This window comes from Macaca thibetana, chromosome 16, assembly GCF_024542745.1.
Source record: "Macaca thibetana thibetana isolate TM-01 chromosome 16, ASM2454274v1, whole genome shotgun sequence".
Lineage (NCBI taxonomy): Eukaryota > Metazoa > Chordata > Mammalia > Primates > Cercopithecidae > Macaca > Macaca thibetana.
The window spans coordinates 36,477,366-36,492,449 of NC_065593.1; the positions used below are offsets into that span (position 1 = coordinate 36,477,366).

General features: G+C 47.3%; 1 protein-coding gene across 1 annotated transcript in view; it reads left to right on the forward strand.

Moving 5' to 3' along the window:
* TEX14 (testis expressed 14, intercellular bridge forming factor) overlaps window positions 1-15,084 on the forward strand; it is a 144,234-nt gene that overhangs the window by 69,629 nt on the left and 59,521 nt on the right. The window contains exons 4-8 of the mRNA XM_050764814.1: window positions 5,333-5,498; window positions 6,663-6,799; window positions 10,837-10,918; window positions 12,170-12,300; window positions 13,132-13,245. Of these exons, the coding sequence (XP_050620771.1) occupies window positions 5,333-5,498; window positions 6,663-6,799; window positions 10,837-10,918; window positions 12,170-12,300; window positions 13,132-13,245 (630 nt within the window). The remainder of the gene's footprint in view (window positions 1-5,332; window positions 5,499-6,662; window positions 6,800-10,836; window positions 10,919-12,169; window positions 12,301-13,131; window positions 13,246-15,084) is intronic.

A 15,084-nucleotide genomic window follows, 5' to 3' on the forward strand; every position in this document is an offset into this window, starting at 1 on the left:
TATTTTTAGTAGAGGCAGGGTTTCACCATGTTGACAAGGATGGTCTTGATCTCCTGACCTCGTGATCCACCCACCTTGGCCTTCCAAAGTGCTGGGATTACAGGCGTGAGCCACTGCGCCCGGCAACATTTGGGAGATTTCAAATTAAAAACTGGGATTTCTGGCTCTTGGAAATTCGGAATATCTGGCTTTCCTGGCTCCCTTTCCTGGCTCCCTTTCCTGCCCAACAGCAATAGATCCCTGACCCTCCTCAGAGAAAGCCTAAACCCAGTTACTTGGTCCAGCAGGCATCTGATTTGTGACTTCAATAGGTCCAGTCCATCACAGCATTTCCACTGCGCATATAATAGGAATAAAACCTCCTGGCTGGGTGCGGTGGCTCACACCTATAATCCTAGCACATCGGGAGGCTGACGCAGGTGGATCATCTGAGGTCGGGCGTTCGAGACCAGCCTGGCCAACATGGTGAAACCCCATCTCTACAAAAAATACAAAAACTAGCCAGGCATAGTGGCGTGTGCCTGTAATCCCAGTTATCTGGAAGGCTGAGGCAGGAGAATTGCTGCTGGAACCCTGGAAGCAGAGGCTGCAGTGAGCCAAGACTGCGCCACTGCACTCCAGCCTGGGTGACAGAGCGAGACTCCATCTCAAAAAAAAAAAAAAAAAAGAAGCCTCCTGGCTGGGTGTGGTGGCTCATACCTAAAATCCCATCACTTTGAGAGGCTGAGGCAGATGGATCACCTGAGGTCAGGAATTCAACACCAGCCTGGACAACATGGCAAAACTAAAAATACAAAAATCAGTCAGGTGTGGTGGCGTGCGCCTGTAGTCCCAGGTACTCAGGAGGGTGAGGCAGGAGAATCGCTTGAACTCAGGAAGCAGAAGTTGCAGTGAGCCAAGATCGCACCACTGTACTCCACCTAGGAAACAGAGCAAGACTTCATCAAAAACAAAAAAAGGAATAAAGCCTCCTCCCAGAAATTCCCCTTCACCTTGATCAGATAAAAAAAATTTTTAAACTTTTTTTTCCTGGTACCTCTATGCAGCTAATCATCAGATATTTTTTAAGTCACATGAAAATGTTCCTAACAACAAAATAACAAAGCCATAGGGGTTTGCCATCCTCTCTTGTTCTTGTCCATTTCCACTTCCTTCCTGGCACTGCCTGGCATTACAAGTGGCCTTCCTGGATACTTGAAAGAGGGAACTTCTTTAAACTCTGAGGTCTTCAGAAGCTGAGCTCCTTCCTGGTCTCAGCTGTGTCATTACTACTATGCACCATATCATGGGCTAGTCTCAATTCCCTGATCTTGAAAATTAAAGGTTTGAATGGTTTGATCTTTAAAGAAATCAGCTTTAAGCCTGGACAAAGCAGTTGTAAATGCAGATGACTATAAAATATTTCAATTTTTATCTGTATTTTTTTATACAGGCTTTTAAAAAACAGTTTATGTTTTCTGAACACAGTTATACTGTCATACAGAATATGAAAGTGATGATGGTCATGACTATTTCACTCAAGGCATTGTTTATACACCTTGTTCCAGTAATTAAAAGAAGTGGGAAATAGCGGGGCTTGGTGGCTCATGCCTGTAATCCCAGCACTTTGGGAGGCCGAGGTGGGTGGATCACCTGAGGTCAAGTTTGAGATCAGCCTGGCCAACAAGGTGAAACCCCATCTCTACTAAAAATACAAAAATTAGCCAGCCGTGGTGGTGGGCACCTGTAATGCTAGCTACTCAGGAGGATGAGGCAGGAGAATTGCTTGCACCCAAGAGGCGGAGGTCGCAGTGAGCCAAGATCATGCCACTGCACTCCAGCCTGGGTGACTAGAGCGAGACTATCTCAAAAAAAAAAAGTGGGAAAAACTGAAGAAAAAAGAAGATGTTGCATTTTTGCTGAAGAACTGCAGGCTGTCCCAATATGGCCTCCATACAACACGGGTATATGCAAATATCAGCTGAGCCAGTCCCCATGCTGCTTTTTTTTTTTTTTTTTTTTTTTTTTTTTTTTTTTTTTTTTTTTGGTATAGACAGGGTCTCTGTTGCCCAGGCTGGTCTCAAAACTCCTGGGCTCAAACAATCCTCCCACCTCACCTCCCAAAGTGCTGGGATTACAGGTGTGAGCTACTGCATCTGGCTGACTCATTTCCTTCCGGGCTTTGAAATTAAACAATACAGTAGAGACAGTAGAGCATGTGTGAGTCAAGAAAAATTCTGGAAGGAAACGCAACAAAATGTTCATTGTTTTAAGTTACCTCTGGTTACTTAATTCTCATACTAATTGGCTTTTTTCTTTGTACTTTTCTAAGCTTCCAACTTTTCCTCCCCTAAGCAATCTTATAACCAACCCCTCTACAACACACACACATAAAATACAAAAGCTGCCAGGCGCAGTGGCTCACGTCTATAATCCCAGCACTTTGGGAGACTGAGGCGGGTGGACCATGAGGTCAATAGTTCGAGACCAGCCTGGCCAACATAGTAAAACCTCGCCTCTACTAAGAATACAAAAATTAGGGCGGGTGCGGTGGCTCACGCCTGTAATCCCAGCACTTTGGGAGGCTGAGGGGGGCGGATCATGAGGTCAGGAGATGGAGACCATCCTAGCTAACACAGTGAAACCCGTCTCTACTAAAAATACAAAAAATTAGCTGGGTGCGGTGGCACACGCTTGTAGTCCCAGCTACTAGGGAGGCTGAGGCAGGAGAATCACTTGAACCCGGGAGGTGCAGATTGCAGTGAGCCGAGATTGTGCCACTGCACTCCAGCCTGGGCGACAGAGTGAGACTCCGTCTCAAAAAAAAAAAAAAAAAAAATACAAAAATTAGCTGGGTGTGGTGGTGCGTACCTGTAATCCCAGCTACTTGGGAGGCTGAGGCAGGAGAATCTCTTGAACCCAGGAGGTGGAGGTTGCAGTGAGCTGAGATCGCACTATTGCACTGCAGCCTGGGGAACAAGAACGAGACTTCGTCTCAAAAAAAAAAAACCCAAAAAACAAAAAAGAAGATGGTAAGACATTATACAAAGCTGTTTTTGCAGCAAGGAGGATATTGTGGTTCCCACAATGCACTGTGCTGAACTGCTTCTCTGCCCAGCAGTGGGAGAGAGCCTGCAGTGAGAACCAATGGGATCAGTGGTTCCTATATGCCTGGGTGCAGGCAAGCCTCATTAATATCACCAGGGGAATTTGAAAAATAAAACAAAACCAAACCACATTCCTGGGTCCTGTGCTTGCAAGTTTTGTTTCAGTCAGTGTAAGGTATAGTCTGAGAATCTGTGCTTTTGACAGATATCCCAGCGGCTTATTTTATTTATTTATTCATTTATTTTTGAGACAGAGTCTCGCTCTGTCACCCAGGCTGGAGTGCAGTGGCTGGATCTCAGCTCACTGCAAGCTCCGCCTCCCGGGTTCACGCCATTCTCCTGCCTCAGTCTCCCGAGTAGCTGGGACTACAGGCGCCCGCCACCTTGCCCAGCTAGTTTTTGTATTTTTTAGTAGAGACGGGGTTTCACCATGTTACCCAGGTTGGTCTTGATCTCCTGACCTCGTGATCCACCCATCTCAGCCTCCCAAAGTGCTGGGATTATAGGCTTGAGCCACCGCGCCCGGCTGCGGCTTATTAACTAAATTATGATACACCCATTCATTGGCATACTATGCAGCTGTTAAAAAGAATGGAGGTGCCTTGTAGTTTCTCATATGGCAATTTCTCCAGGATAGATTCTTAAATGAAAATACATAGGCCGGGCGCAGTGGGTCACGCTTATAATCCCAGCACTTTGGGAAGCTGAGGCGGGTGGATCACCTGGAGTTCGAGACCAGCCTGGCCAACATGGTGAAACCATGTCTCTATGTCTCTACTAAAAATACAAAAAGTTACTGGGCGTGGGTGGCGGGCACCTGTAATCCCAGCTACTTGGGAGGCTGAGGCAGAAGAACCACTTGAGCCTGGGAGGCGGAGGTTGCAGTGAGCTGAGATCGTGCCTCTAGCCTGGGTGACAAGAGCGGAACTCTGCCTCCAAAAAAAAAAAAAAGAGAAAAGAAAATATGTAGATACAGAAGAGTTTGTATAGTGTATTCTTATCTATACTTGTATATACCTAGAACATTTCCAGAAGGATACAAAAACTTGTAATAGTAATTGCATCTTGGTAAGAGAACTGGGTGTCTGGAGTTGGAGGACTTTTTTCTTATCTTCTCTTCGTCATCCTTTTATTTTCTTTCTTCCTCCACTTTTTCTTCTTCCTCTTCTTCCTCTTCCTCTTCATCCTCTTCCTCCTCTTCCTCTTCTTCTTTTTTTTTCCCTTCCCCCCTCCTCTTATTTGTGTTTCTTTTTCAGTTAAAGAGAGAGTTCCCCGGTGATTCTCATGTGTAGCCAGGTTAGGAAACTAAGGCTATACATCATATCCTCACTGTATCCTGGACACATTAAAGGCTGTCACTTCATGCCTCAGAGAGTTTACTGGCTTTGGTGAAATTTTTCTGAGGTGAAATTTTTCTGAGGTGTAGATCCTTGACTGCGTTGCTAATGCCAAGATTTTGTGGGCCTCTACCACAGGATCTTTGTGGGGGACTGTGGGGAGACATTCTCAAATGAGAGAGCTGGCACCTTGTTAGGCTGTGCTTGACTAGCCTGTTCCCAGGACACTGCAGATGTGAAGACATTGTTTCCGTGCAGCCAATATCAGGGTACTGGGGAAAGAAAATTGGATTTGGAACCAGGTCTATGCCTGGGAATGAACCTCAGCTTTGCCATTTTGTTTCCTCATCTGTAAATTGGGAAATGATACTTCCTTGAAGGGTTGAGTGAAGGAGGGAAAAAAAGGTGTGTGTGTGTAGAAAGTTCCTCTGGTCACAGATGGGCTTCACAAATTATGATGTTATATTCCTCGTCATCAAGGTTGCCTTGTAGAGGCCGGGCGCGGTGGCTCAAGCCTGTAATCCCAGCACTTTGGGAGGCCGAGACGGGCGGCTCACGAGGTCGGGAGATCGAGACCATCCTGGCTAACCCGGTGAAACCCCGTCTCTACTAAAAAAAAAATACAAAAAACTAGCCGGGTGAGTTGGCGGGCGCCTGTAATCCCAGCTACTCGGGAGGCTGAGGCAGGAGAATGGCGTAAACCCGGGAGGCGGAGCTTGCAGTGAGCTGAGATCTGGCCACTGCACTCCAGCCTGGGCGACAGAGTGAGACTCCGTCTCAAAAAAAGAAAAAAAAAAAAAAAAAAAGGTTGCCTTGTAGAATGGGAGCCATGTGTTGCACACTGAGCCCTGCTCCATGGAATGCAGGAGCATTGCCATGGACATCCATTGTACCCATCTCCCTCCCCAGCCGCTGCTTTGATGGGAGCACCCCTGTCCATGCAGCAGCATTTTCAGGCAATCAGTGGATCCTTAGTAAACTGCTGGATGCAGGAGGTGACCTGCGACTCCACGATGAGAGGGGTCAAAACCCGAAGACTTGGGCTTTGACAGCAGGAAAGGAGCGTAGCACCCAGGTAAGGGTGGGTCCCACTCTGTAGCCATGCCCAGTAGAAGAGCACTGGACTGAGAGTCAGGCTCCCAGTGGTCAGCACAGAGCGTGCAGTGGCCTGAGCTTTGGCACTGGACTCTCAAGCTTGGATCAAAGCAAGTTAGCCAGCTGCGAAACTTCCGGCAGTTCTAGTGAACCTTTCTACTCATCCATTCTGTGGGAAAGGCAAACAACTGTAACTTTGTCTGACCTATTTAACTAGCACTTACCATGACTCAGATGTTGTTTTAAATGTTTTTTATATATTAAGTCACTTTAATCTTCACAACAACCTCTCAGGTAAGTACTATTATTGTCCTTATTGTACAGGTGGGGAAACTGAGGCCCACTGACATTAAGTAACTTTGCTTGGCAGGTGGAAATTGTTTTTTCTTTTTTGGGGGGGTGGTGGGGGGAAGGAGTCTGTTGCCCAGGCTGGAGTGCAGTGGCATGAGCTCAGCATGAGCACACCAACACACTCAGCTTTTTTTTTTTTGAGATGGCATGTTGCTCTGTCACCCAGACTAGAGTGCAGTGGTACGATCTCGGCTCACTGCAACCTCTGCCTCCTGGGTTCAAGCAGTTCTTCTGCCTCAGCCTCCTGAGTAGCTCGGATTACAGGCATGCACCACCACACTCAGCTAACTTTTGTATTTTCAGTAGAGACGGGGTTTCTCCATGTTGGCAAGGCTGGTCTTGAACTCCTGACTCACGTGATTCGCCCGCCTCGGCCTCCCAAAGTGCTGTGATTACAGGCATGAGCCATCGCGCCTGGCTGGTGTGATGTGTTTTAATGAAGACTAAATAACATAAATGTAAAACTCAAAGGGCAGGTACAGTGCCAGGCCCCTCTGTGTGCAGTCTCCTTTCTGGGGCTCCTGCTTATTAGCTGTTGGGCCTTGGACCAGCAGTTTTACTCCTCTTGGCCTTGGTTTCCTCATCTGTTGAAGGAGGGAGTTGGAGGAAATTGTTGCCCTAAATCCTGTCCCTGAAAACATTCCATACCTTTAGAAAATCACCTGGGCCCTTTCCTTTTGAGAGATTTTTCTGTTGGGGGCTCTCAGTTCCTCGGACCATTTGTCTTCACACCCAGGCTTCCATTCCATTGAGAACTGGTGTGCCCGCATTGGGCATCTCTGATGTTTTGCAGATAGTGGAGTTCATGCAGCGCTGTGCCTTACACATGCAGGCCATCATCCAGGGCTTCTCTTATGACCTCCTGAAGAAGATAGACTCCCCGCAGCGGCTTGTCTACAGCCCACCCTGGTTTGGGAGCCTTGTGCAGGGGTGAGTACTGCCTCAAGCAGAGTGGGATATTCTCCATCACCCAGCCTTCCTTGTGGGAGCCCTGCAGCATGGGTTGCTTCGGCTCCTCCACATCAGTGCCCTCTGGCATCTGGCCCATCCAAAGGGGCGTGCTTGGAAAGAAAAGGCTTGGCCCTGATGAAGGAAGGCCAGAGGATCACCTTTGGCCCTCTCTTCCCTCTCCCCAGAAGTTCTGAGAGGAATGAGTGTGGGCTCCAGTGGAAACTACCCTGTGTTTAGCAGAAGGGGAACATCTCAGGTCTGAGGAGCCCAGCAGAAAACCCTTACCCAGCAGGACACCTTTCTGGCTTTTTCGTCATCTCCTGAACAATAGAAAGAGTGTTCCTTTATTACTAAGGTTGCAAAAGACCACAAATGCTTAACTTACAGTTTCTTCGGCTATTTTCAGCTGATATGAGAGACTTGCTGCCAGCTGGATGGGCAGCCCCCTCCTTCTTCCATCACAGCTGCAGGAGGTGGGCTCTGTGCTTCTCTCCGTGCTCAGGGTTAAGCTTGGAAGGGAGGAGTGTCATTTCAACTTCTCTGGGATTGGTTGACTTAGGGTTTGTATGTACAAAGTCCTTCCCATTTGGCTTTTCTCTGATGGCATCTCTTTCTGTAAGCAGGGTAGGTGGGCTCACCACACTTTTGCAGGCTTCCTTGTCCTGTCATTCATGCACTTCAAGTCCTGACTTTCCTCTGATGATTGGATACTCCTGGCTCCTCAGGCGAGATGAGTTCATGATCCCGTTAACTCCTAGCTGCTGTGCTGCCTGCCACTCTGACCAGTTTTGGCTCTTTACTCAGTATCCAGAATGACCTTTTAAAAATGGAAATCAGGTAGCTGAGTGCAGTGGCTCACACCTGTAATCACTTTGGGAGGCTGAGGTGGGCGGATCACCTGAGGTCAGGAGTTTGAGACCAGCCTGGCCAACGTGAGGAAACCCTGTCTCTACTAAAAATACAAAAATTAGCGGGGTGTGGTGGCATGCACCTGTAATCCCAGCTACTCAGGAGGCTGAGGCAGGAGAATCACTTGAACCCAGGAGGCGGAAGTTGCAGTGAGCCAAGATCGCACCACTGCACTCCAACATGGGTGACAGAGCAACACACCGTCTCAAAAAAAAAAAGCCTAGTGTGTTGGTGTGCTCCTCATAGTTCCAGCTACTCTGGAGGCTGAGGTGAGAGAATCGCTTGAATCTGGGAGGTGGAGGTTGCAGCAAGCCAATATCATGCAACTGCACTCCAGACTGGGTAACAGAGCGAGATCCTGTCTCAAAAAATTAAAATAAAATAAAGTAATCAAACAAAAAATAAAATAATAGAAATCAGGTTGTACCACTCTGCTAAAACTCCTTAAGGACCTTCCCTGTGGCTATTAGGTTAAGTTCAGAAATCCCTTATCTGGCCTTGGAGGCCCTGCCTCATCCAAGCCCTCCCACTTCATCTCCTCCCTCTGCCCCTGGTGCTTGTATGGAGACCCCTTCTTCAGAGTTTAGAGAATTGTCATAGTTTGCAATTATTTTATTTGTATATGTTCTTCTCCAGTTTTCCAATTAAATTGTGAATTCCAAGAGGGCAGGGGCTGTGTCTGTCCTCTTCATTGCTACTAACCCTTAGCTGCTTGGTGCATGGTAGGGCTCTCTAGAAGGAGAAGAAGCTCATGAGTGAGCCTGAAAGGAAAACCCAAGTGTAAGAGTGGGTGAGCTTTTACAGTCTTACTTATCTAGATACAGCATCGAGTTTAGAATTAGATGAAGCATTCTTATGGGGTTAATGGAATGTTTACATGGAAATACACTCCTCTTCCCCCACCTTTTTTTTTTTTTTTTTTGAGACTGAGTCTTACTCTGTCGCCCAGGCAGGAGTCCGTGCAATCTTGGCTCACTGCAACCTCTGTCTCCTGGGTTCAAGCAATTCTCCTGCCTCGGCCTCCTGAGTAGCTGGGATTAATATAAAATTAGCACACCTGGCTAATTTTATATTTTCAGTAGAGATGGGGTTTCACCATGGCCAGGCTGGTCTGGAATTCCTGACCTCAAGTGATCCACCCACCTCTGCCTCCTGAAATGCTGGGATTACAGGCGTGAGCCACCGTGCCTGCCCCCCTTCTCTTAATGTAAAAAACCACACAAATTCTTGAAATTAGAGTTAGCCTTTGAGATTTGTGAGTGGTACTATGTCAGATAAGATTCCTCACACGTGTGTTTGCACAGAGCTTGTACTGGGAAAAGAAGAAAAGCACTGAGTTGAGGACCAATGGCTGTAGATGACTGGAGTTAGTTTTTTCTCCACTTAACCCAGCCGAGTTTAGTTATATAGATGTGTGCTGAGAAATTTAGGTAGGAGAGCAGGAAATGTTGATCTGAACTGCAGTTGTTGTCCAGGTCACTGTTTGAGAACACTCAGCTCTTTTGCTTAAAAAGAACTCTCCGCTCCAAAGAGCCACGTACTGCCCAGAGATCCCAGAGTGGAAGGCAGGAGGCCTTGTCACTGGTTACCCCCAGTTCCACTGCTGCTGGAGGCTGACATCGTCACTGTCAGCACAAGTTCTGTTCCCCTGGGCAAGAAACGGTTCACTGTCTCTTAGATCTTCTGAGGCCTAAGCACATAAGCCTTATTTTAAGAAGAGGCTGATGATTTGGTGTAGAAAAGTGGCCTTTTTCTTAGGGCCTGTCTACTCAAGTGAGAGTGACCATATAGCTTATTATCTGTTGGCTGTTTCCAGAGTGAAAGGGAGACTATCAATAATGGTGCTGAGATACCAGGTGTAAACTGGGATGCTCAGTTTATCTCAGTCTAAACTTCAGAGTCTTCTCCTCAATAGCATAGCAGCTTAAAGCAGATACGGGACAGCTTGGCAGTGATGAGTTGCTGAGGAAATAGAAAAGAAGTAAAGCGTTTACATGTGTTCTCTAGTAGTGGCATGTGGGGCCTCACAGACCTGAGGTAGGCTGGCCCTGAATATGCACCGTCCCCCAGCTCCTTTGCCATTTGCCAAGAAAAGGAAAGTGCCTCTGGTGGTGGTAGGTTGTTTTTTCCTTCAGTCTGAGCTGAAAGTACTCAACTGGCAAGCATTAACTGAGCACCTACTGCATGGCACCATGCCAGATTCTGGGAACCAAAGAAATACGAGGCATCACCCCTTCTTCCAAGACAACTTCAGTGAAGGGGTACCCTGATGCACAGGTGATGGTTTGGGTGTGGAATGTGAGAAGAACAGTGGCTGGAATGAGCAACATCAGGGTCTGGTCACTGCTGCATTTTATGACCTCAGGCCAGCAAGTTTCCTGTTCCTGGGCTTCATTTTTTTGCCTATAAAATGAAAAAACTGAACAAGATGTGCTTATGGTTATTTCCAACTCTGACCATCTGTATTTGTTATCTATTGCTGTATAATGAATCACCCCCAAACTTAGCAGCCTCAAACAACATTTTTATCTCACACAATTTCTGTAGGTCAGGAATCAGGGAATGGTTTAACTAGGTTGTTCTGGCTCAGAGTTTCTAAAGAAGTTGCAGTTAAGATGTTAGTTAGGGCTGTATTCATCTGAAGGCTTGACTGAGGATGGACAGTTCAGTTCCAAGATGGCTCGTTTACATGGCTGGCAAATTGGTGCTGGGCATTGAGCCTCCCCCTAGGGCTGCTCATATCATGTCCTCATATCATGGCAGCTGGCAGAGCAAATGATCCAAGAGAGATCAGGGCCAAAGCCTTGGTAGATTTAGCCTCAAAGTGACAGACCATCACTGTTTTGCACTGTTAACAGTCAAAAATGAGTTAACAGGTCAACCCCGTCTGACCTGTGAGCGCCTACACAAGGTTATGCATACTGGTAAGTGAGAATCATAGAGGCCCTCTCAGAGGCTGGCTATTACATCATCTCTAGTTTTGTAACAAAAAGTCTAGCAGTAAAGACAAAATCAACTATACCTTCTGAAAACTTGGCTCAGCATTATTCTTCTGGATATGAGTGGTTAATTGAGTTTTTTTTTTTTCCTCTTTTAAATATTTCTAGAAACCCCAATGGCTCTCCTAACCGACTGCTTAAAGCTGGAGTCATTTCTGCTCAAAATATCTACAGCTTTGGTTTTGGGAAGGTAAGAGGTTGCCACTGACAGCCAGTGTTTGCAGGACTAACTGGAGAATCATCGGGCCCCATCTCCTACCTTTGTCCAACTCCTGCCTCCTTATCCTTACCAAAGTGGTGTTCTTTTCTTTTTTGTCCCTATTGAGGGAAAGGTATCTCTTAGTGTTGCTGTCTTACTAACAAATTGTGAAACCCCCAGAGAATTCCCTTGGATGACCCTGGGCTAGACTTAAGTTTAGAAAATGATCTTTTAATTAATTAATTAATTTTTAGTTTTAAATTAAAAATTTTTTTTTTTTTTGAGACAGAGTCTGGCTCTGTTGCCCAGGGTGGAGTGCAGTGGCGCGATCTCGGCTCACTGCTGCAACCTCTGCCTACTGGGTTCAAACAATTCTTGTGCCTCAATCCTCCCAAGTAGGTGGGATCACAGGCATGTGCCACCATGCCTGGTTACTTGTATTTTTAGTAGAGATGGGATTTCACCATGTTGCCCAGGCTGGTGTCAATCTTCTGGACTCAAGCAATCCACCCACCTTGGCCTCTCAAAGTGCTGGGATTACAGGCATGAGCCAACTCGCCTAGCCCTACTGCGCGTTCTGTTTGTTGTGCTGAGGCAGCCTTGGGGGGGCGGGGAGGAGGAATATCTGATTTGGCCGCACACAATCCTGGGTGCTGTGGGGGCCACAATGGGCTTCTCAGTCCCAGCCATGGCACTTGAGGCATCTGACTTCTTTCTATGAGCCTCAGTTTCTTCACAGAAAAGAATAAAAGGGAAATAACATACAACCTTGAAAGTTTTTAGAAAGATTAAAGATAATATAAAGAATCGTGGTGAGGCCTGGTGGCTCACGTCTATAATCGTAGCACTTTGGGAGACCAAGGTGGGTGGATCACTTGGGCCCAGGAGTTTGACACCAGCCAACATGGCAAAAGCCCATCTCTATTAAAAAAAAAAAAAATTAGCCAGGTGTGGTGGTGCATGCTTGTAATCCCAGCTGCTTGGGAGGGTGGAGTGAGAGGATCACTTGAGCCCAGGAGGTCAAGGCTGCAGTGAGCCAAGATCATGTCATATGCCACAGCCTGGGTGACAGAGTGATACCCTGTCTCAAAAAAAAAAAAAAAAAAAAGGGCCTAGTGCACAGGGGTATTCAGAAAGTTGATAAATAGCAATTATCATTCTTTTAGCTGGTTGATAGGATTCCGGATGTGTTCTGCTTTTCCTCCCTTCTCCCCCTAATTTGAGGCTATGCCTTGGTTTCAGTTTTATCTCACAGGGGCAACACAGATCGCCTATCTAGGATCTCTTCTGGTCATTGGAGAAAAGGAAGTGATTCAAGCTGATGATGAGCCCACCTTCTCTTTCTTCAGCGGTCCCTACATGGTCATGACCAAGTAAGTGGGGGCTGGCCAGTGGGAGGTCTGATTGAGTTTCAAGGGAAGAGTGTGGGCTGCATGTGACTTCCTTATATGTGGGGAGTTTCTACTCAAACACAGGGAACACATTAGAACATCTGTCTAAATCAGGGTTTCTCAGCCAGGACACTATTACCATTTTTGGCCAGATGATCCTTTGTTGTTGGGAGTAGTCCTGTGCATTGTAGGATGTTTAGAAGCCCCTGGTCTCTACCCATTAGTGCCAGTTACAGTCCCTTACAGCCCCCACAGCTGTGACAACCAAACTGTCTTACAGACATTGCCAAATGTCCTCTGGGGGAGAACCACTGCTCTGAAAGATTACTCATTACAATATTTTAATGTCTTTGCTTGCTAAAGAATTAGAGGCAGCTTGGTAGTGACTATCTTGCCTCTGATACAGGCCAAGGGTAACGAAGCCCCTATAGAAGCTGTGTTATTGCTACTGCCTTTGCCCAAGTCTTTACCATCCCTCACCTGGACTGGTCTCCTAACTGGCTTCCCATTCTCTGGATCACTCCTCCCCTACCCATTCCCCACACTGCCGGTACCATTGTGCTTTTGAATACAAACCTGATCAAGTCACTCCCTCCCTTGCATTCAGTGACGACTTCCCACCACCTATACCTAAGTTCTCCAAGGTGCTTTAGTAGCTGGGGGTAGTGGGAGGGAGGACCCAGTAGTGCCCAGTGGGCATTGCAAGTTCTGTGTAGAGACCATTTCTCTGGTCCTTGCTTAGGAAAGCTCATTCATTGAAGGAGTAAGTGGCTGCTCACTCCCTTCTGCTGAAACTCTTTCCTGTCCTTGTAGCCTGGTATGGAACGGGAGCAGGGTCACAGTGAAAGAGCTAAATCTCCCCACCCACCCACACTGCAGCAAGCTGCGGCTGGCCGACTTGTTAATTGCTGAGCAGGAACACAGCAGGTGAGAAGGAAGCCCAAGGCCCAGGCCCCTTATAGGTCTAGGTCTCTCTACAGACCCAGGTTCTGGGCTATTCAGCTCTGTGCCTGGGATAGGGAGCTCCAACCCCTCTCAGTCTCAGCATTTCCTGACTGTTGAAATTGATTGACTTGACTTACAAGGGCTGCCAAGAAAGAGGAAGAGAAATTAATGAGTAGCCTGAGCAGTGGGGACAGTGGTGGTGAGGGCCTGCGTCTGTCAGCTGCCCTGTAACCCATGTCTCTGAATGTGGCAGCCTCCGTGCAGGCCCTTCTGGTTATTATGCTACAATCCCTGAGTCCCACCCTCTTTGGGCCCTGTACCCATCAGGACAACATGTGGCTATCCTGTTTTCATAGAGAAATGGCTTGCTTAAGATCCAGATGTCTGAGGACATGTCTCATGTCCATTGAGGACAGGCTCATGGATCTCTGGACCTTAGGGCTCCTGTGGCTCCAGAGTTAGGTCCTTCTGCTCTTGCTAGGACAGGGTCTTGATTCATTCATTCAGTGGACCCAGAGTTAGGTCATTCTGCACTTGCTAGGACAGGTTCTTGATTCATTCGTTCATCGAGCTTTCTCCTGAGAAGGCTCCTCAACTCCTGCAGGAGGCATGTAGAGGGGCTACATTCTTTTTTTTGTGGAAATCGACTTGAAGGGACCAAAGGAAGCTTTAAGAAGGAGCCTGGGCAGCATAGACTTTGACATGAGACTGAGTCGGGTGTGCAAACTTGGATGAATTCCTGACGTATTTCTTCCTCTTTTTTGGGGGGGTGGCGGTGGGGATTGAGTCTCACTCCGTCACCCAGGCTGGAGTGCAGTGGTACGATCTAGGCTCACTGCAACCTCCACCTCCTGGGCTCAAGCGATTCCCGGGCCTCAGCCTCCTGAGTAGCTGGGACTACTGGCATGTGCCACTACACCTGGCTAACTTTTGTATTTTCAGTAGAGACAGGGTTTCATCATTTTGGCCAGGCTGGCCTCAAACTCCTGATTTCAAGTGATCTGCCCACCTTGGCCTCCCAAAGTGCTGGCATTACAGATATGAGCCACTGCACCAGGCCCTGACATTTCCTTGATGTTGGTCTCCTCATTTATAAAATGAGTATAATGATACATTTCTTGCAGGTGGTTGTTAGGATCTGAGATGATATATGCAAAGAATACAGGAGCTCTTAGCCACATTGCCATTGTTGTCATTGATGGCTCTAAGCTCCCAGGGTCTCATCAGTTAGGACCACAGATTCCAACAGAAACCCTTACCAACACCTCATCCTGTTTTCTTAGAAAACATTGTATACAAAAGGCCGGGTGCAATGGCTTATGCCTGTAATCCCAGCACTTTGGGAGGCCAAGGTGGGTGGATCACCTGAGGTCAGGAGTTCAAGACCAGCCTGGCCAACATGGCGAAACCCCATTTTTACTAGAAATACAAAAATTAGCTGTACATGGTGGTGGTCACCCATAATCCCAGCTACTTGGAAGGCTGAGGCAGTAGAATTGCTTGAACCCAAGAGGCGGAGGTTGCAGTGAGCCGAGATCATGCCACTGTACTCCAGACTGGGCAATAGAGTGAGACTCGGTCTCAAAAAAAAAAAAACAAAAAAAAAAGCCGGGCGCGGTGGCTCAAGCCTGTAATCCCAGCACTTTGGGAGGCCGAGACGGGCGGATCACGAGGTCAGGAGATCAAGACCATCCTGGCTGACAAGGTGAAACCCTGTCTCTACTAAAAAGTACAAAAAAAAAAAAAAAAAAAAAAACTAGCCGGGCGAGGTGACGGGCACCTGTAGTCCCAGCTACTCGGGAGGCTGAGGCAGGAGAATGG